General features: G+C 41.0%; 1 protein-coding gene across 1 annotated transcript in view; it reads right to left on the reverse strand.

Moving 5' to 3' along the window:
* PLGRKT (plasminogen receptor, C-terminal lysine transmembrane protein) overlaps positions 1-14,977 on the reverse strand; it is a 36,217-nt gene that overhangs the window by 18,881 nt on the left and 2,359 nt on the right. Inside the window, exons 2-3 of the mRNA XM_010860723.1 lie at positions 11,868-11,995; positions 9,853-9,939 (exon numbers count right to left, since the gene is read on the reverse strand). Of these exons, the coding sequence (XP_010859025.1) occupies positions 9,853-9,933 (81 nt within the window). The 5' untranslated portion in view covers positions 9,934-9,939; positions 11,868-11,995. The remainder of the gene's footprint in view (positions 1-9,852; positions 9,940-11,867; positions 11,996-14,977) is intronic.

Raw genomic sequence — 14,977 nt, forward strand, 5'->3', positions numbered from 1 at the left:
ACCTTTAGTAAAAAAGACACTAGCATCTTACCACACTGTCTTGAAGTTCAGGAACTTGAAGATCACTAACAGGTCAAGATGTTCATTTCAGAGGGCCTGGACCCAGGTGAACAGCATCTTCATCTGAGCCAGTAACAGCCTTAACTATGAGATTCCTAATCTTTACTGCGCAGTATCTAACTTCATGTTTATAAAGAATAAACCTTATACTCAAATAACTGGATATTCACATTCAAAAGAATGAAAATGGACTCTTACTTTATACCATATACAAAAAATGAACTCAAAATGGAACACAAACATAAATATAAAAGCTGAAACTATAAAACTCTTAGAAGAAAACACAGGTGCAAATCTTAATGATCTTGGATTTGGCAACACTTTCTCAGACTATGATACCAAAATCATAAGCAATAAGAGAAAAAATAAATTGGACTTCACTGAAATTTAAAATTTGTATGTATCAAAGAACACTGTCAAGAATAGAAAGAACCCACAGAATGGGAGAAAATACTTGCAAATCTTATATCTGATAAGGATTGAGTATCCAACTAAATAAGAAACTCATACAACTCAACAAGAAAAAGACAAACAATCCAATTTGGACATGAGCAAAGAACTAAAAGAGATATTTCCCCAGACATGATAAACAAATGGCCAATAAGCACATGAATAATATTTAATGGTATTATTACTCGTGGAAATTCAAAAGTACAATAAGATACCTCTGTAAACCCATGCAGAATGGCTAGAATTTTTTTTTAAAGGAAAATAATATGTATTGGTGAGGATGTGGAGAAATGGTAATCATGATATATTGTTATAGGAATGTGAAATAGTAAAGCCACTGTGTGGTTCTGGGATAAATTAAACATAAAATTGATACATGATTGAGCAGTTCTACTCCTGATATATATACTCAGAGGAATTGAAAAGCAGGTATTCAAACAAAAATGTGTACAAGTATTTCTATAAGCAGCACTATTCACAATAGCCAAAGGGGAAACAATATTACTGTCTTTAAACCAGTGAATGGATAAACAAAATGTATATTTATACAATGGAATGAATAGGAGTGAAGTACTGATTCATTACACAACACAGATGAACCTTGAAAAGATTACACTAATTGAAATAAGCCTGACACAAAAGACCACAAATTATATAATTCCATACATGAAATGCCCAGAACAGGCAAATCCATCAGGACAGAGTGCTCTAATCTGCTATTAGTGGTTGCCAGAGTGCTCTAATCTGCTATTAGTGGTTGCCAGGGTCTGAAAGGGTGGGAGAATGAGGAGTGAATGCTTAATGGGTATGGGGCTTCCTTTTAGGGTGAGGGAAATGTAATGGAAACAAGTAGTAGTGATAGTTGTACAACACTGTGAATGTACTAAACATCACTGAACTGCACACTTTAAAATGGTGAATTTATATTGTGTGTGTTTTACTGCAATTAAAAAAAAAAGAATCTCAGAAGAGGGAGGTTAAGAGCAGGTAACCAGGATGGGGACATGCCAGAAATGAGTTTCAGAGGAATAAGTTGAAGACAGTTGTGAATGAAGACAGTAGAATCAAGCTGCTGTATCCTTCCTTATAGCGCCCACTGTGGGTGAACTTGTGTTAATCACACTTCTCTTATTCCAAGGTACTTCTTGGTTAAGTCCCCTGACACTTCTATGTCTTGAGCCAGTTTCCACTTGGTTATCCTTTTGCTGTAGATGGAGTTGGCTGCTTTCCTGTCCTTTTCAGTACCTGCTCTACATTTTGGGTTCCTTGTCACCACAGGACTCTCTACAAAGGAAACACCGTACTTTCTAGCTTTCCTTAGAACATCAAGCCCTTCTTATTCTAAGATGTTGGTATAGCTTTCCCCCCCAAAAAAAAAAAAAAAAAGCAGATGGAGGACATAAGAATTATAGATATTGGAGTTATAAGGATTTAAGCAATTTCAGTTTTTCGTAAGCTATTTGCTCTTATTTGCTGTTTTAATTTTTATATATTTGAAGAAGCATTTGTTGAGTCTACACTGTATTTCACATTGTAAAAATAACTCTAGCATATACCATTGTATAGACAAATTACAACCATGGCTTAAAACAATACAGATTATTATCTTTACTTGTGAACATTGGCAGTCCAACACAGGTCTGAATGGGCTAAAATCATAATGTCTGCAGGGCTGTGTTCCTTTCTGGAGAGTGTAGAGGAGAATCTGTCGCTAGCATTTCTCAGCTTCTAGAGGCAACCTGCATTCCTTGTCTGGGGTGCCTTCCTCCATCTTCAAAGCCAGAAACATCACATCTCTCTGACTCTTTGGTCTTTAACTCTCTACTTCTAAGAATTTGTGTGTTTAGATTGGGTCCATATTGATAATCCAGGATAATTTTCTCACCTCAAAGTCTATTCCCTGAGTCACATCTGCAATAGTCCATTTGCCATATAAAGTAATATATTCATAAGTTTCAGGGATTAGGGTGTAGACATCTTTACAGGGTCTTTATTCTGCCTGCCATATTCATACCACAAATATCTGGTTATTTGCAGCATACCTCACCATCTTCCCACCAAATAAGATGAGAAGTTCCTTGAATATAGAGCCTGTACCTTTTACATGTCTGAATCCTGCTTAGCATGTAATACATAATTTCATATATATTAAATAACTATATTTTTGCTTTGTATCTATACCTCATTTTCTTCACACCAAATGCTATACAGACTTACAGGTCAAAGGCTGGCTCTTGTGTAATTTTTTTGTCATTAGTTTGTTGCCTGCTCTTAGTGAACAATTAATAAACTGCCCTCTAATCTTTACATGAACCGTGACTGCTTTGCCTACAAAAACACTACAGAACAGCAAGGACCCATGGAATCTTTTCCCTCCTTTTTTTCTGCTTTGTCCTTGTAGTTTGTATCCTATTTTAAAAATACCAAAATGCTTTTCTGGCCATTTAGATCATATATCATGGGCTTCCCTGGCAGCTCAGATGGTAAAGAGCCTGCGTGCAATGTCGGAGACCCAGGTTCGATCCCTGCATTGGGAAGATCCCCTGGAAAAGGAAATGGCAACCCACTCCAGTATTCTTGCCTGGAGAATCCATAGATGGAGGAGCCTGGTGGGCTATGGTCCATGGGGTCACAAAGAGTTGGACATGACTAAGCAACTAACACTAGGTCATATATAATTGATTTAGGTGTGCCATCTATTGGCATTTTTAAGAACATATTCATTTTTACCCGAGATACTTGGCTGAGTACAGCCATCCATTCACTATCTGCAGTAACAGAGGCTAGAAAAGGAGTGAGAAACTGACTTTTGCTGATGATCTGAAAACATTAAATTGAGTAATGTGAATTCTCCTCAGCTCAACTGCAACCAATTTGTAAACAAAAAAGAAATCTTTTTGATCTGAAGCCTCTTATAAATTTTTATTAACCAGACTCCAGTGATTGATTTAACTTAATGATTAACTTACTTAAACTGAAAACATATTTGGCTTTATCGCCAATGTATGCTATATTGTCACTGCCAATCACCAATTACAGTTATATAGCAAAAGGAAAGAGCAAAGGTTCTCAACCCAGTTTGTGGATTATAGTCCCTTGAAGAGCTTAATACAATTACATGCCTGGCCATGAAGAAATCTGATTGGTCTGGGGTGGGACTTGTACATTCAAAAGACCCCCTGAATCGAATCTGAATCTGAATACAGCCAGAGTTGGGAACCTCGACAGTGGTATAAGATGTAGCTGAATCTCTAATTCTGGTCCTTTCTTCTGAAAGAAAAACACCAATAATGTGGAATTATCAAGTTATGATTTATCTTTTTTTTTAACCAAAAAAGTAGAACTTAAAAAAAACCCCACTGGGAAAACAATTCTAGTTATTAGGCTTCTTTTAAATAAATGTGTTGCTTTATTTCTTCTATTTATCCTTTTTAATTGAAGTGCCATTAAATAGGAAAAGAGCCAAGAGACATGCCATCACAGACTAGAGATATTAGTAGGCCAAGTGTTTTAATTGGGGTTTCTTAAACCTCCTCTTTGAAGAATTTTCATGTCATCTCCCACCCTAGGGACCCATTTCTTCCATTTTTCAGAGCCATGCTTAGTTTTATGGACTCTGGGACATTCCAGTCTAGCTTTAGCTGTCTGGGTTCATTCAGCATGTAGGGAAGAACCCATAGGTAGCTTCAGGGGTATTGTGATAATATAATTATTCAATTTAGTCATAGACTCATCCATGTTCATTTTATTATGCTTCATAATTTACAAATATATTCTCATATATATAAAATATGCCATTATGTTTCTTTAAAAAGAAATAGCTCAAAGTCTTAAAATGATGCTAAATGTGTAATTCCTTTAAATGTGAAGCATTTAAGGACCAAGACGATCTTCCCAAACTGCCAGAGATGAGTATGCCTCTCCCTTGGCTGCCCCAGTTAGGATGAAAACTCAGGCAGCTTTAGTGTTGGAAGGCTGCTTCAACTGTGTTGATCTATACTATTTTTTGTTATTCTCCATAAAATTAAAAGTAAAATAGTAAAGTATATCCTGGTCAACAAGGAAAAACTATCATCCTAACCAACACATGTGTTGGAAGAAATCAGTCTGCCATTGACCTGAGCATTCTTGCTGAGTAGGTCAAGGATAGAGGCCCTGCTCTTCGACCAAGCCATTTGTCAGGGTTGTGTTTGCAGTGAGCAACTTTGAGGGATGAAGCAACATCTCTTCCCAGTCAGAGAGCAGCCTTGCTCAACATTCATGATAAAAGTGATAGATTCTACAAGCTCACTGTTCTTCACCTATGTCACAAACCCACGCATCCACCTCAACATCCAACCAGGCCCACCTTCATGGGGCTTACATGGAGCACAGAGAAAACTAGCAGCAACACTATGCTCATGCTGCTTGCTGTGCTGGGACCAAGGCTTCTGCCAGCATCTGTGAAACAATAGCAGGCTAGCTTGTTAACTTGCAAGTAGAGTAAAATTCCAGACCTGAATTTCATGGAGGCTGCCAGTTTGGGGACAAAGATAAGGTGATGATAGATATGGTGTTCTGGAAGACACCAACTTCCTTCTTGGAGAAGGAAATGGCAATCCACTCCAGTACTATTGCCTGGAAAATCCCATGGACAGAGGAGCCTGGTAGGCTACAGTCCATGGGGTCGCAAAGAGTTGGACATGACTGAGCAACTTCACTTTCACTTTCACTTTCTGGAAGACACAGGAGAAGGGCCCTTGTTGGTTGGGTTAGAGGGTATCAGAAAGCTCCCTGAGATCTGGAAGCAAATGCTTTTGCACAAGTGGTGGTGGGAGTAGGAGGGTAGAATAAAGATCTCTCATTGTCTTGTGTGTTAAGTGAGCCTGAGAAGCAAAATGTAGGGTCCAAACAAGACTCCCAGATGGTGCTTTGGTTGTGGCACATTCTTCCCTGGAGTAGGAGAAAGAAAGGATGTTATCATGACATCAGTGGGGCAGCAAGCCCCCCTCCCCAGCCAAAAGGCATGCAATGTAGCTGCGGCTGTTGGGTCAGGGGTTCCATAAAGCTGAAATAGTGGTGTCAGCCTTTAGGATATAGAACTCTGCATAGACTAAATACATCAGATATTTGTTTGTGGAGTCCAGTGGTGGGAAGCCCTTTGAAATTGAGAGTAAAGTCAAACCCTTGCTGACTGGCTCTGAGCTGCTCTTTCCCTTCTCCTCTCCTCCAACTTGAGCTGCTTCAGGGAAGATGGCTGAGTGTGCCAGGGAACTTCAGGGAGGGGAGAGGAGGGACTGAATGTTTATGGCTCTGCTGGATATGGGCACCATGTCTACTTGGTCCCATGCAGGGAGGGTGTGCTAAGTGCCAAGGTGGTCCAAAGTGCTAAGGATGCAGGGCGGAGCAGTGGCACCAGTGTTGGCTAAAAGAACGATGCCCCTGAGCTCTCTAGGGGTCAGGAGAGCACAGGGGAGGAAACAGTACCAATTCCAGAATGAGAAACCAAAGGGAAAAAATACATTTGTATTTCCTAATAGCCTAATTTCCTGAAACTATCATGATAACCCCTGAAGTACCTATGTTAAAATCTTTGGTCTTTGTTCCCATAGAGCAAAGTACAGCTGATAGGGTTTGAGCAGTTTGCAGTGAGAAAAGGAAATTAAAATACACTGGACTGATTCAACATAACTGCAGTTGTGTCCCCTGAATATAAATGTACAATGTACTTTGTTTTACTTGCTTTTATTGTAAATGTTCATAGTGACGAGAGGACATTCTCCCATTGAGGAATTCTCTGATCCCTTCCAAGAGGTCCAATAGAAACAATATATTCAATAGAGACAAAAATAGAAAATCCCAGCCATCTCCAGAAGCCACTGCCCAATACAAGCAGTGCCACATACTGGACACAGGCACCAAAATGCATCCTATGTTAGTTTTCTGGGCTGCCATGGCAAAGTACCACAAACTGGGTGGCTTCAGCAACAGAAATAAACTGTCTCAGCTTTGGAGGCTAGAAGTCCAAAGTTAGGGTGTTAGCAGGGTTGGTACCTTGTAAGGGCTGTGAAAGAAGCCTCTGTTTCAGGACGCTCTTCCTAGTCACATGACATTCTCCCTGTATGCATGTCTTTGTGTCCAAATTTTATAGCTGTCATATTGGATTAGAGCCACCACCCTAATGACTTCATTTTAACTAGATTACCTCTGTAGAGACTCTTATCTCCAAATAAGATCACATTCTGAGGTAATAGGGGTTTGGATTTTAACATAAGAATTTGGGAGTGGGATGAGATCCAAACCCATAACATACCCCTTTCAAAAAGGGAGGCACTTTAGCTCCCTTTGTTGCAAATTTGTATATAGCCTGAGTTCCCCCCTGCTTCCTTGGAGCAGTTTTCTCAGAGCTGTAAGATGCTGTCTCCCGGACTTAGAGTCCTAAACACTCCCACCAAATAAAACAATTCTCTAGTTGACTCATTGGAAAAGACTCTGATGCTGGGAGGGATTGGGGGCAGGAGGAGAAGGGGACAACAGAGGATGAGATGGCTGGATGGCATCACTGACTCGATGGACATCAGTCTGAGTGAATTCCGGGAATTGGTGATGGACAGGGAGGCCTGGCGTGCTGTGATTCATGGGGTCACAAAGAGTCAGACACGACTGAGCGACTGAACTGAACTACTTTCAAAAAAAAAACAGGGAGGCAGTTAACTGGCCTATTACTGAGCTCCTGTTAAAAACCTAAACCCCTAGAGAATTTGTAACTCTCAGGTCTGACATCCCCATTTTTGAGTGGATCAACTAGGACATGAAAATACAAGGAAAGTACCCATTTGCTGATCAAATGAAAATAATAAATTTGAGGATGTGGCTAGCCTGGCCCTAGTGTCATCTCGGTTTTGCATAAAGTAGTAGAAACTACTACTTTGGGGAAAACTTTATCCCCTACTCTGACACCTGGAGCAAAGCTACTGGCTCAATAGGCCCTTCGGATTCACAGTTTGTCCTAAATGTCTGGGCCTGGTTCACCTTTGGTTCGGCTAAGCTGAAAACCAATGGTGCCGACAGTACTCCTGCCAGTTTGACCTCAGTGCCAACTATAGTGGGCAGAAGTCAAGGCTGTTCTCAATGCTCTGGTCAGTCACACTGAGGGGCAATCTACCATGGGCCTGGATAGGCCAAGAATGCAAGGCCCAGACTACTGTTTGTTCAGGCCATCTCTTGAGGTTTTCCTTGAGGAAGGAGTTATGAAGTTCTCCCCACCTCAACTCCACCAGCTCCCCACTCACTAGAAAAGCAGTAGATTCCCCAAGCCCAGTGTTCCTCGAGGGTGGCACAACCCACTGAGTGCACAGCACCCATGTGAACCCATCATTGTCACCTCCATCAGACTTGAGAAGCATGAGGAATTGACATGAACCTCACGCTTATCCTCTTACTGTGCTGTGAGTAAAAAAAAGGCCTCTGTTACACATAGGTGTCTCCTGTGTTCTGCCAGCATCCATGGAATAGTAATAGGCTAATCTCTTAGCTTACCTTCACAAACCCTGACTTCTGTAAAAGGCCCTATAATTTCCAGAGGTCTTGGACAAGGACTCTCTGAGTATGTAACATACTCTGTTGGTTCATAAACCTAATGTTTGGTCACCTCTCGGTCACTTTACTCTGTTAAATAGTTCAGTTGCCCATTCTTTGCAACAGTTCCATTCTCCCCAGAGAAATCTTTATCTCGTAGAAAACACTCTTATCATAATAATAATGGCAACAGCAATGGCTAGATTATCACCTCCAGTTTACAGGTTAGGAGACTGAAGCACAAGCCACACAGTGAGTCAGGAGGTAGAAGTGGGATTCAAACCCAGGCGGCCTTGCTTTAGTCCTCACTTTTAACCAGTCACTATATGTCTCACAATAGGACCATCTGCTCCTAGGGCTATAATGAACCGCAGAGGCCTAGAGATCTTTGTTAGAAATCTTAGGAAAATAACTTCAGTCAAACTTTTAATACTTGATTTTGACATATAACATTTTTTTTCAAACTTTAAATGTTTTATTTTGTATTGGGGTTTAGCTGATTAACAATGTTGTAGTAGTTCCAGGTGAACAGCAAAGGGACTCAGCTGTACATATACATGTATCTGATGTACATTTTAAAATACTTTTTAATAACGTATATTAGGCAACTAGACAATCTTCTACTTTGCTTTGATCTTTTTATCTAGCCATTGTATCGGAAAAGGCAATGGCAACCCACTCCAGTACTCTTGCCTGGAAAATCCCTTGGGCAGAGGAGCCTGGCAGGCTGCAGTCCACGGGGTTGCTAAGAGTCAGACACAACTGAGCAACTTCACTTTCACTTTTCACTTTCATGCATTGGAGAACGAAATGGCAACCCACTCCAGTGTTCTTGCCTGGAGAATCCCAAGGACGGGGGAGCCTGGTGGGCTGCCGTCTATGGGGTCGCACAGAGTCGGACACGACTGAAGTGACTTAGCAGCAGCCATTGTATAAATCCAGTGTCAAGTGTTCATACTCTATTAGAATTTATTGTTGCTATAAAAAATTATCAAATAGTGGCTTGAAAAGTGAAAGTATCTCAGTCATGTCTGATTCTTTGCAGCCCCGTGGACTGTAGCCTGACAGGCTCCTCTGTCCATGGAATTCTCCAGGCCAGAATACTGGAGTGGGCAGACATTCCCCTTTCTAGGGGATCTTCCCAACTCGGGAACAACACAAATTTATTGCCTTCTAGTTCTGGAGGTCAGAAGTTCAGAATGGACTGGAGGGATGGCATTCCCTCTGGAGGTTCTAGGAGAGAATCTATATCCTTAACTTTTCCAGTTTCTAGAGGCTGCCTGAACTTTTTACTCCATCTTCAAACTCAGCAGCATAGCATCTGCAAATTTCTCTCTCTGACTCTGATCCTCCTGCCTCCCTCTTCCCCTTAAAAGGACCTTTATGATTACATTGGACCCATCTAGAAAAACCAGGATAATCCAGGATCTGCCCCTACAAACTCATTAGCTTACTCACACTGTAAAGTCCGTTTCGCCATAACATACTGACAGGGGGTTAGGATGCAGACATCGTTTGGTGGGGAGGAGGTGCATTATTCTGTTTGCCATACACTCTGTAAGCAGTTATCTGTTCCTTCTTTATGGAAATTTTTACATTAGGTATCTAGATTAAAGATTTAAAGAAGTCCCTTCACCAGATAATTAGTAGTCCATTTCATCTTGTCTTTGAGGGTAGAGCACCAAGAGCATTTTACCTTTGGGGAGGTTAAGGAGAACATAGCACCAAAACACACGTGACAGAAACTTTAAGCACTGTAACAACGAAAACTTTTTTTTAATGTACCTGAAGTCGGGAATTCATAAGCATGAACTCCTGTTGGCTTTTCAGGTTCTCATTCATAGACTTTGAAAATATTAACCCCATCTTGACCTAAAATGTAAAAAAGCAAAGTTTAAAGCAGTGTATTCTACATGCATCCTCACATGCTCTATTTTTCAGGCTATCATGAGCTTAAGACAAAATTTAAAAAAAAAGAAAATTTTCTGACCTGGAACACATTATGGATTCTAGTTGTGGCTCCTAACTAGCTGTCTGATCTTGGACAGACTTAACCAACAGTCTTTTCTTGCTTTTAGTTTTCATAAAGCAGGAAAAGATACCTGCTTAGAGTGCACAGCAGTGCGTTAGAGTGACAGAATAATGCCCCTGGCCATCGTTTACTTACACAGGCACAGCTAACAACCAGGTGATTTCCAAAATCCTTTCCTGTTCTATAGGTTCATATTTCCTGATTTTTCTTCCCACTGTATATCTGGAAGAACTAAACACACAAAAACAAACAAACTCTCTCCTTTTTAATGAGGGGCAGGGTGAATACCATCTACTCTCTTACATTCTGTATAGTTGGATGACAGAACTTTTGCTTCTGGTGAGGGGTGACTTAGAAAATGCATTGCACACCTAGAACACTGATTTCTCTGTGCTCTTTGCATTTATGCTTTAAGTGTATCAAGGTTACTATATCAATACTCTTCCTACAGTCCTTTTCCCTCTCTTACCCACTTTCTATTTCCATTCACCCATTGCTAACATCCATTGGCCATTGTCCTCTAGCCTCATTTTTTTCTTATTAAGTTACTATTAAAGTTCTCAAAATGAGGAAAACCGAAGGATACTTAAATGTCTTGGGAAACACAAATTTTAAATGAATACTTGGTATCGTCTATCCTATTTATCTTACTTAAGAAGTTCTTAAGTGGGCTGGCAATTCTAAATGGTCCAGAACTCAGTATTTTGTTCTTAAGTCAACCGGGTAGTTACAGAAGACCTCAGTTAGTTGTTGATTCTGCCTTCAGAACACTACAAAGCTCAGGAAGGTTATGACTCCTCTACCCTCCTCAACAATGTTGCTGATTCTCTTTGGTAAGCCATTGAGCACTTTGTGAACCTCAGCTCAGAGTGGTCATTCTTAATGCTTTCTACCCAGGATTCACAATATTCTGTGGGAACCCTGGGCAAAGCTCCTATTTTCCATATCCTCAGCAAAAAAAACCCCACAAAACCATGGGTTTTAGCTTAACTGGTAAGAAGATGAAGAAAGAGGGAGGGCATTTCAGGCCAGACATAATGGGTTATCCCTGCTAATGGGGCTCCAAGTGAGTGGATATTACATGCCAGACATCGGTAGCTTCCCTGTATTTTGGCCAGAGACACACCATGGATTTATAGGAGGCTCCAAGCCACAATCAGCTTCAATGTTAGGTATAATAAGCTGAGCCAGAAGAGGAGAGGCACAATCCTGAACAGGCCTGGGAAGTCATGAGATTTCCCTACCCACCCTGTCCCTCAGCTGCTGTTCTACTCCATCCTGTGACCAGAGGCACAGCCACCCAGTAAGGTGGAGAGATCTAGCAGAAGTCCTCTCCTTTCTCCACTTTCACAGCCCCATGTCCATTGTCTCCAATAGCAGAGCAGAACTTGCCTGAAGGCAGAAGCAATATATTACCCATTTTGGCAGTCCCCAGGGTGTCTCTTTCCCACAAATGTTGTAGAAAGCATGATACAAGAGAAAGTATAGCTCAAACAGTTGCCATTTCTTATTTTTCTTTTGCACGTAGGAGTAGATAATTGAATTTTTACATATGCAGCAAACATTTACCAAGAAAATAGCTGTCCTCTATTCCTATTTACACACACACACATACACACACACACCCACACCCACACACACCCTGTATGTCAGAGTTGGGTCCCATAGAGTGCTTCTATTTATAAGGGGGTGGACTCTCCTCTGAAGTGGAGTTACAGTCCTCATCTAGGGAAGAGAAACTATCTGGAAAGTTAAGACTTAGGCTTACCTCTTTCTTGGCCTTGCCTTCTTCAGTCTGGATTGTAGTTTGGATATATCAGGGGATATTCCCACAGGTTACAGGTAGTAGCTAAGCAGGAAGAATAGCTTCCCTGTAGTTCCCAAAGGAGACCACACCTGAAAACGAGTACACCACACCTTGTGAACTGTGCACTGGAGTTCAGTATTCTCAACCTTCCCCTCTTTTCCAGTCCTAACAAAGCCATTTTCCAAAGTCTGGCAGGTTCCTTAAGGTGTCCACAATACTCTCCACTTTCATTCTCCAACTCACAAAATATATACAGTATGTCCCCTACATACAAACAGACTCCATTCCAAGAGGACGTTTGTAAGTCCAATTTGTTTGTAAGTCCAACAGAGTTAGCCTAGGTATCCAACTAACATGATCAGGTATATAGTACTGTACTATACTAGGTAGACATGGACTGATGTGATGATCTCATGGACACAGCCTTCTCTAACTCAATGAAACTACGAGCCAGGCTGTGTAGGGCCACCCAAGATGGACGGGTCATGGTGGAGAGTTCTGACAAAGGTGGTCCACTGGAAAAGGGAATGGCAAACCACTTCAGTATTCTTGCCTTGAGAACCCCACGAATAGCATGAAAAGCCAAAAAGATAGGACTGAAAGATGAACTCCCCAGGTCAGTAGGTACCCAATATGTTACGGGAGATCAGCAGAGAAATGACTCCAGAAAGAATGAAGAGACGGAGCCACAGCAAAAATAACAGCCAGTTGTGGATGTGACTGGTGATGGAAGTAAGTCCGATGGTATAAAGAGCAATATTGCATAGGACCCTGGGACGTTAGGTCTATGAATCAAGGCAAATTGGAAGGGGTCAAACAGGAGATGGCAAGAGTGAACATCAACATTTTAGGAATCAGTGAACTAAAATGGACTGGAATGGGTGAATTTAACTCAGATGACCATTATATCTACTACTGTGGGCAAGAATCCCTTAGAAGAAATGGAGTAGCTATCATAGTAAACAAGAGAGTCCGAAATGCAGTAGTACTTGGATGCAATCTCAAAAACAACAGAATAATCTCTGTTCATTTCCAAGGCAAACCATTCAGTATCACAGTAATCCAAGTCATGCTGAAGAAGCTGAAGTTGAACGGTTCTATGAAGGTCTACAAGACCTTCTAGAATTAACGTGCAAAACTGATGTCCTTTTCATTATAGGGGACTGGAATGTGAAAGTAGGAAGTCAAGAGATACCTGGAGTAACAGGCAAATTTGGCCTTGGAGTATGGAATGAAGCAGGGCAAAGGCTAATAGAGTTTTGCCAGCAAAGCGCACTGGTCATAGCAAACACCCTCTTCCAACAACACAAGAGAAGACTCTACACATGGACATCACCAGATGGTCAATACCGAAATCAGACTGATTATATTCTTTGCAGCCAAAGATGGAGAAATTCTATACAGTCAGCAGAAACAAGATTGGGAACTGACTATGGCTCAGATCATGAACTCCTTATTGCCAAATTCAGACTTAAATTGAAGAAAGTAGGGAAAACCACTATGACCATTCAGGTATGACTGAAATCAAAACCCTTAAGATTATACAGTGGAAGTGAAAAATAGATTCAAGGGATTAGATCTGATCGAGTGCCTAAAGAACTGTGGATGGAGGTTTGTGACATTGTACAGGAGGCAGTGATGAAGACCATCCCCAAGAAAAAGAAATGCAAAAAGGCAAAATGGTTGTCTGAGGAGGTCTTAGAAATAGCTGAGGAAAGACGAGAAGCAAAAGGCAAAGGAGGAAAGGAAATATATACCCATTTGAATGCAGAGTTCCAAAGAATAGCAAGGAGAGATAAGAAAGCCTTCCTCAGTGATCAATGCGAAGAAATAAAGGAAAATAATAGAATGGGAAAGACTAGAACTCTCTTCAAGAAAATTAGAGATACCAAGGGAATATTTCATGCAAAGATGGGCACAATAAGGGACAGAAATGGTATAGACCTAACAGAAGCAGAAGGTGTTAAGAAGGGGTGGCAACAATACCACCAATATTATAGTTCTTCTGAACTATACAAAAATGATCTTCATGACTCAGATAACCATGATAGTGTGATCACTCATCTAGAGCCAGACATCATGGAATGTGAAGTCAAGTGGGCCTTAGAAAGCATCACTACGAACAAAGCTAGTGGAGGTGATGGAATTCCAGTTGAGCCATTTCAAATCCTAAAAGATGATGCTGTTAAAGTGCTGCACTCAATATGCCAGCAAATTTGAAAAACTCAGCAGTGGCCACAGGACTGGAAAAGGTCAGTTTTCATTCCAATCCCCAAAGAAAGGCAATGCCAAAGAATGCTCAAACTACCGCACAACTGCACTCATCTCACATGCTAGCAAAGTAATTGCTCAAAACTCCAAGCCATGCTTCAACAGTACATGAAGCATGAACTTCCAGATGTTCAAGACAGATTTAGAAAAGGCAGAGGAACCAGAGATCAAATTGCCAATATCCACTGGATCATCAAAAAGGCAAGAGAGTTCCAGAAAAACATCTATTTCTTCCTTATTGACTATGCCAAAGCCTTTGACTCTGTGGATCACAACAAACTGGAAAATTCTTCAAGAGATGGGAATACCAGAGTACCTGACCTGCCTCCTGAGAAATCTGTATGCAGGTTAAGAATCAACAGTTCGAATCGGACATGAAACAACAGACTGGTTCCAAATCGGGAAAGGAGTACTTCAAGGCTGTATATTGTCACCCTGCTTATTTAACTTACATGCAGAGTACATCATGAGAAACGCTGGGCTGGAAGAAACACAAGCTGGAGTCAAGATTGCCAGGAGAAATATCAATAACCTCAGATATGCAGATGACACCACCCTTATGGCAGAAAGTGAAGAGGAACTAAAAAGCCTCTTAATGAAAGTGAAAGAGGAGAGTGAAAAAGTTGGCTTAAAGCTCAACATTCAGAAAACGAAGATTATGGCATCTGGTCCCATCACTTCATGGGAAATAGATGGGGAAACAGTGGAAACAATGTCAGACTTTATTTTTGGGGGCTCCAAAATCACTGCAGATGGTGATTGCAGCCATGAAATTAAAAGACACTTACTCCTTGGAAGGA

Source organism: Bison bison, unplaced genomic scaffold, assembly GCF_000754665.1.
Source record: "Bison bison bison isolate TAMUID 2011002044 unplaced genomic scaffold, Bison_UMD1.0 scf7180017864469, whole genome shotgun sequence".
NCBI lineage: Eukaryota > Metazoa > Chordata > Mammalia > Artiodactyla > Bovidae > Bison > Bison bison.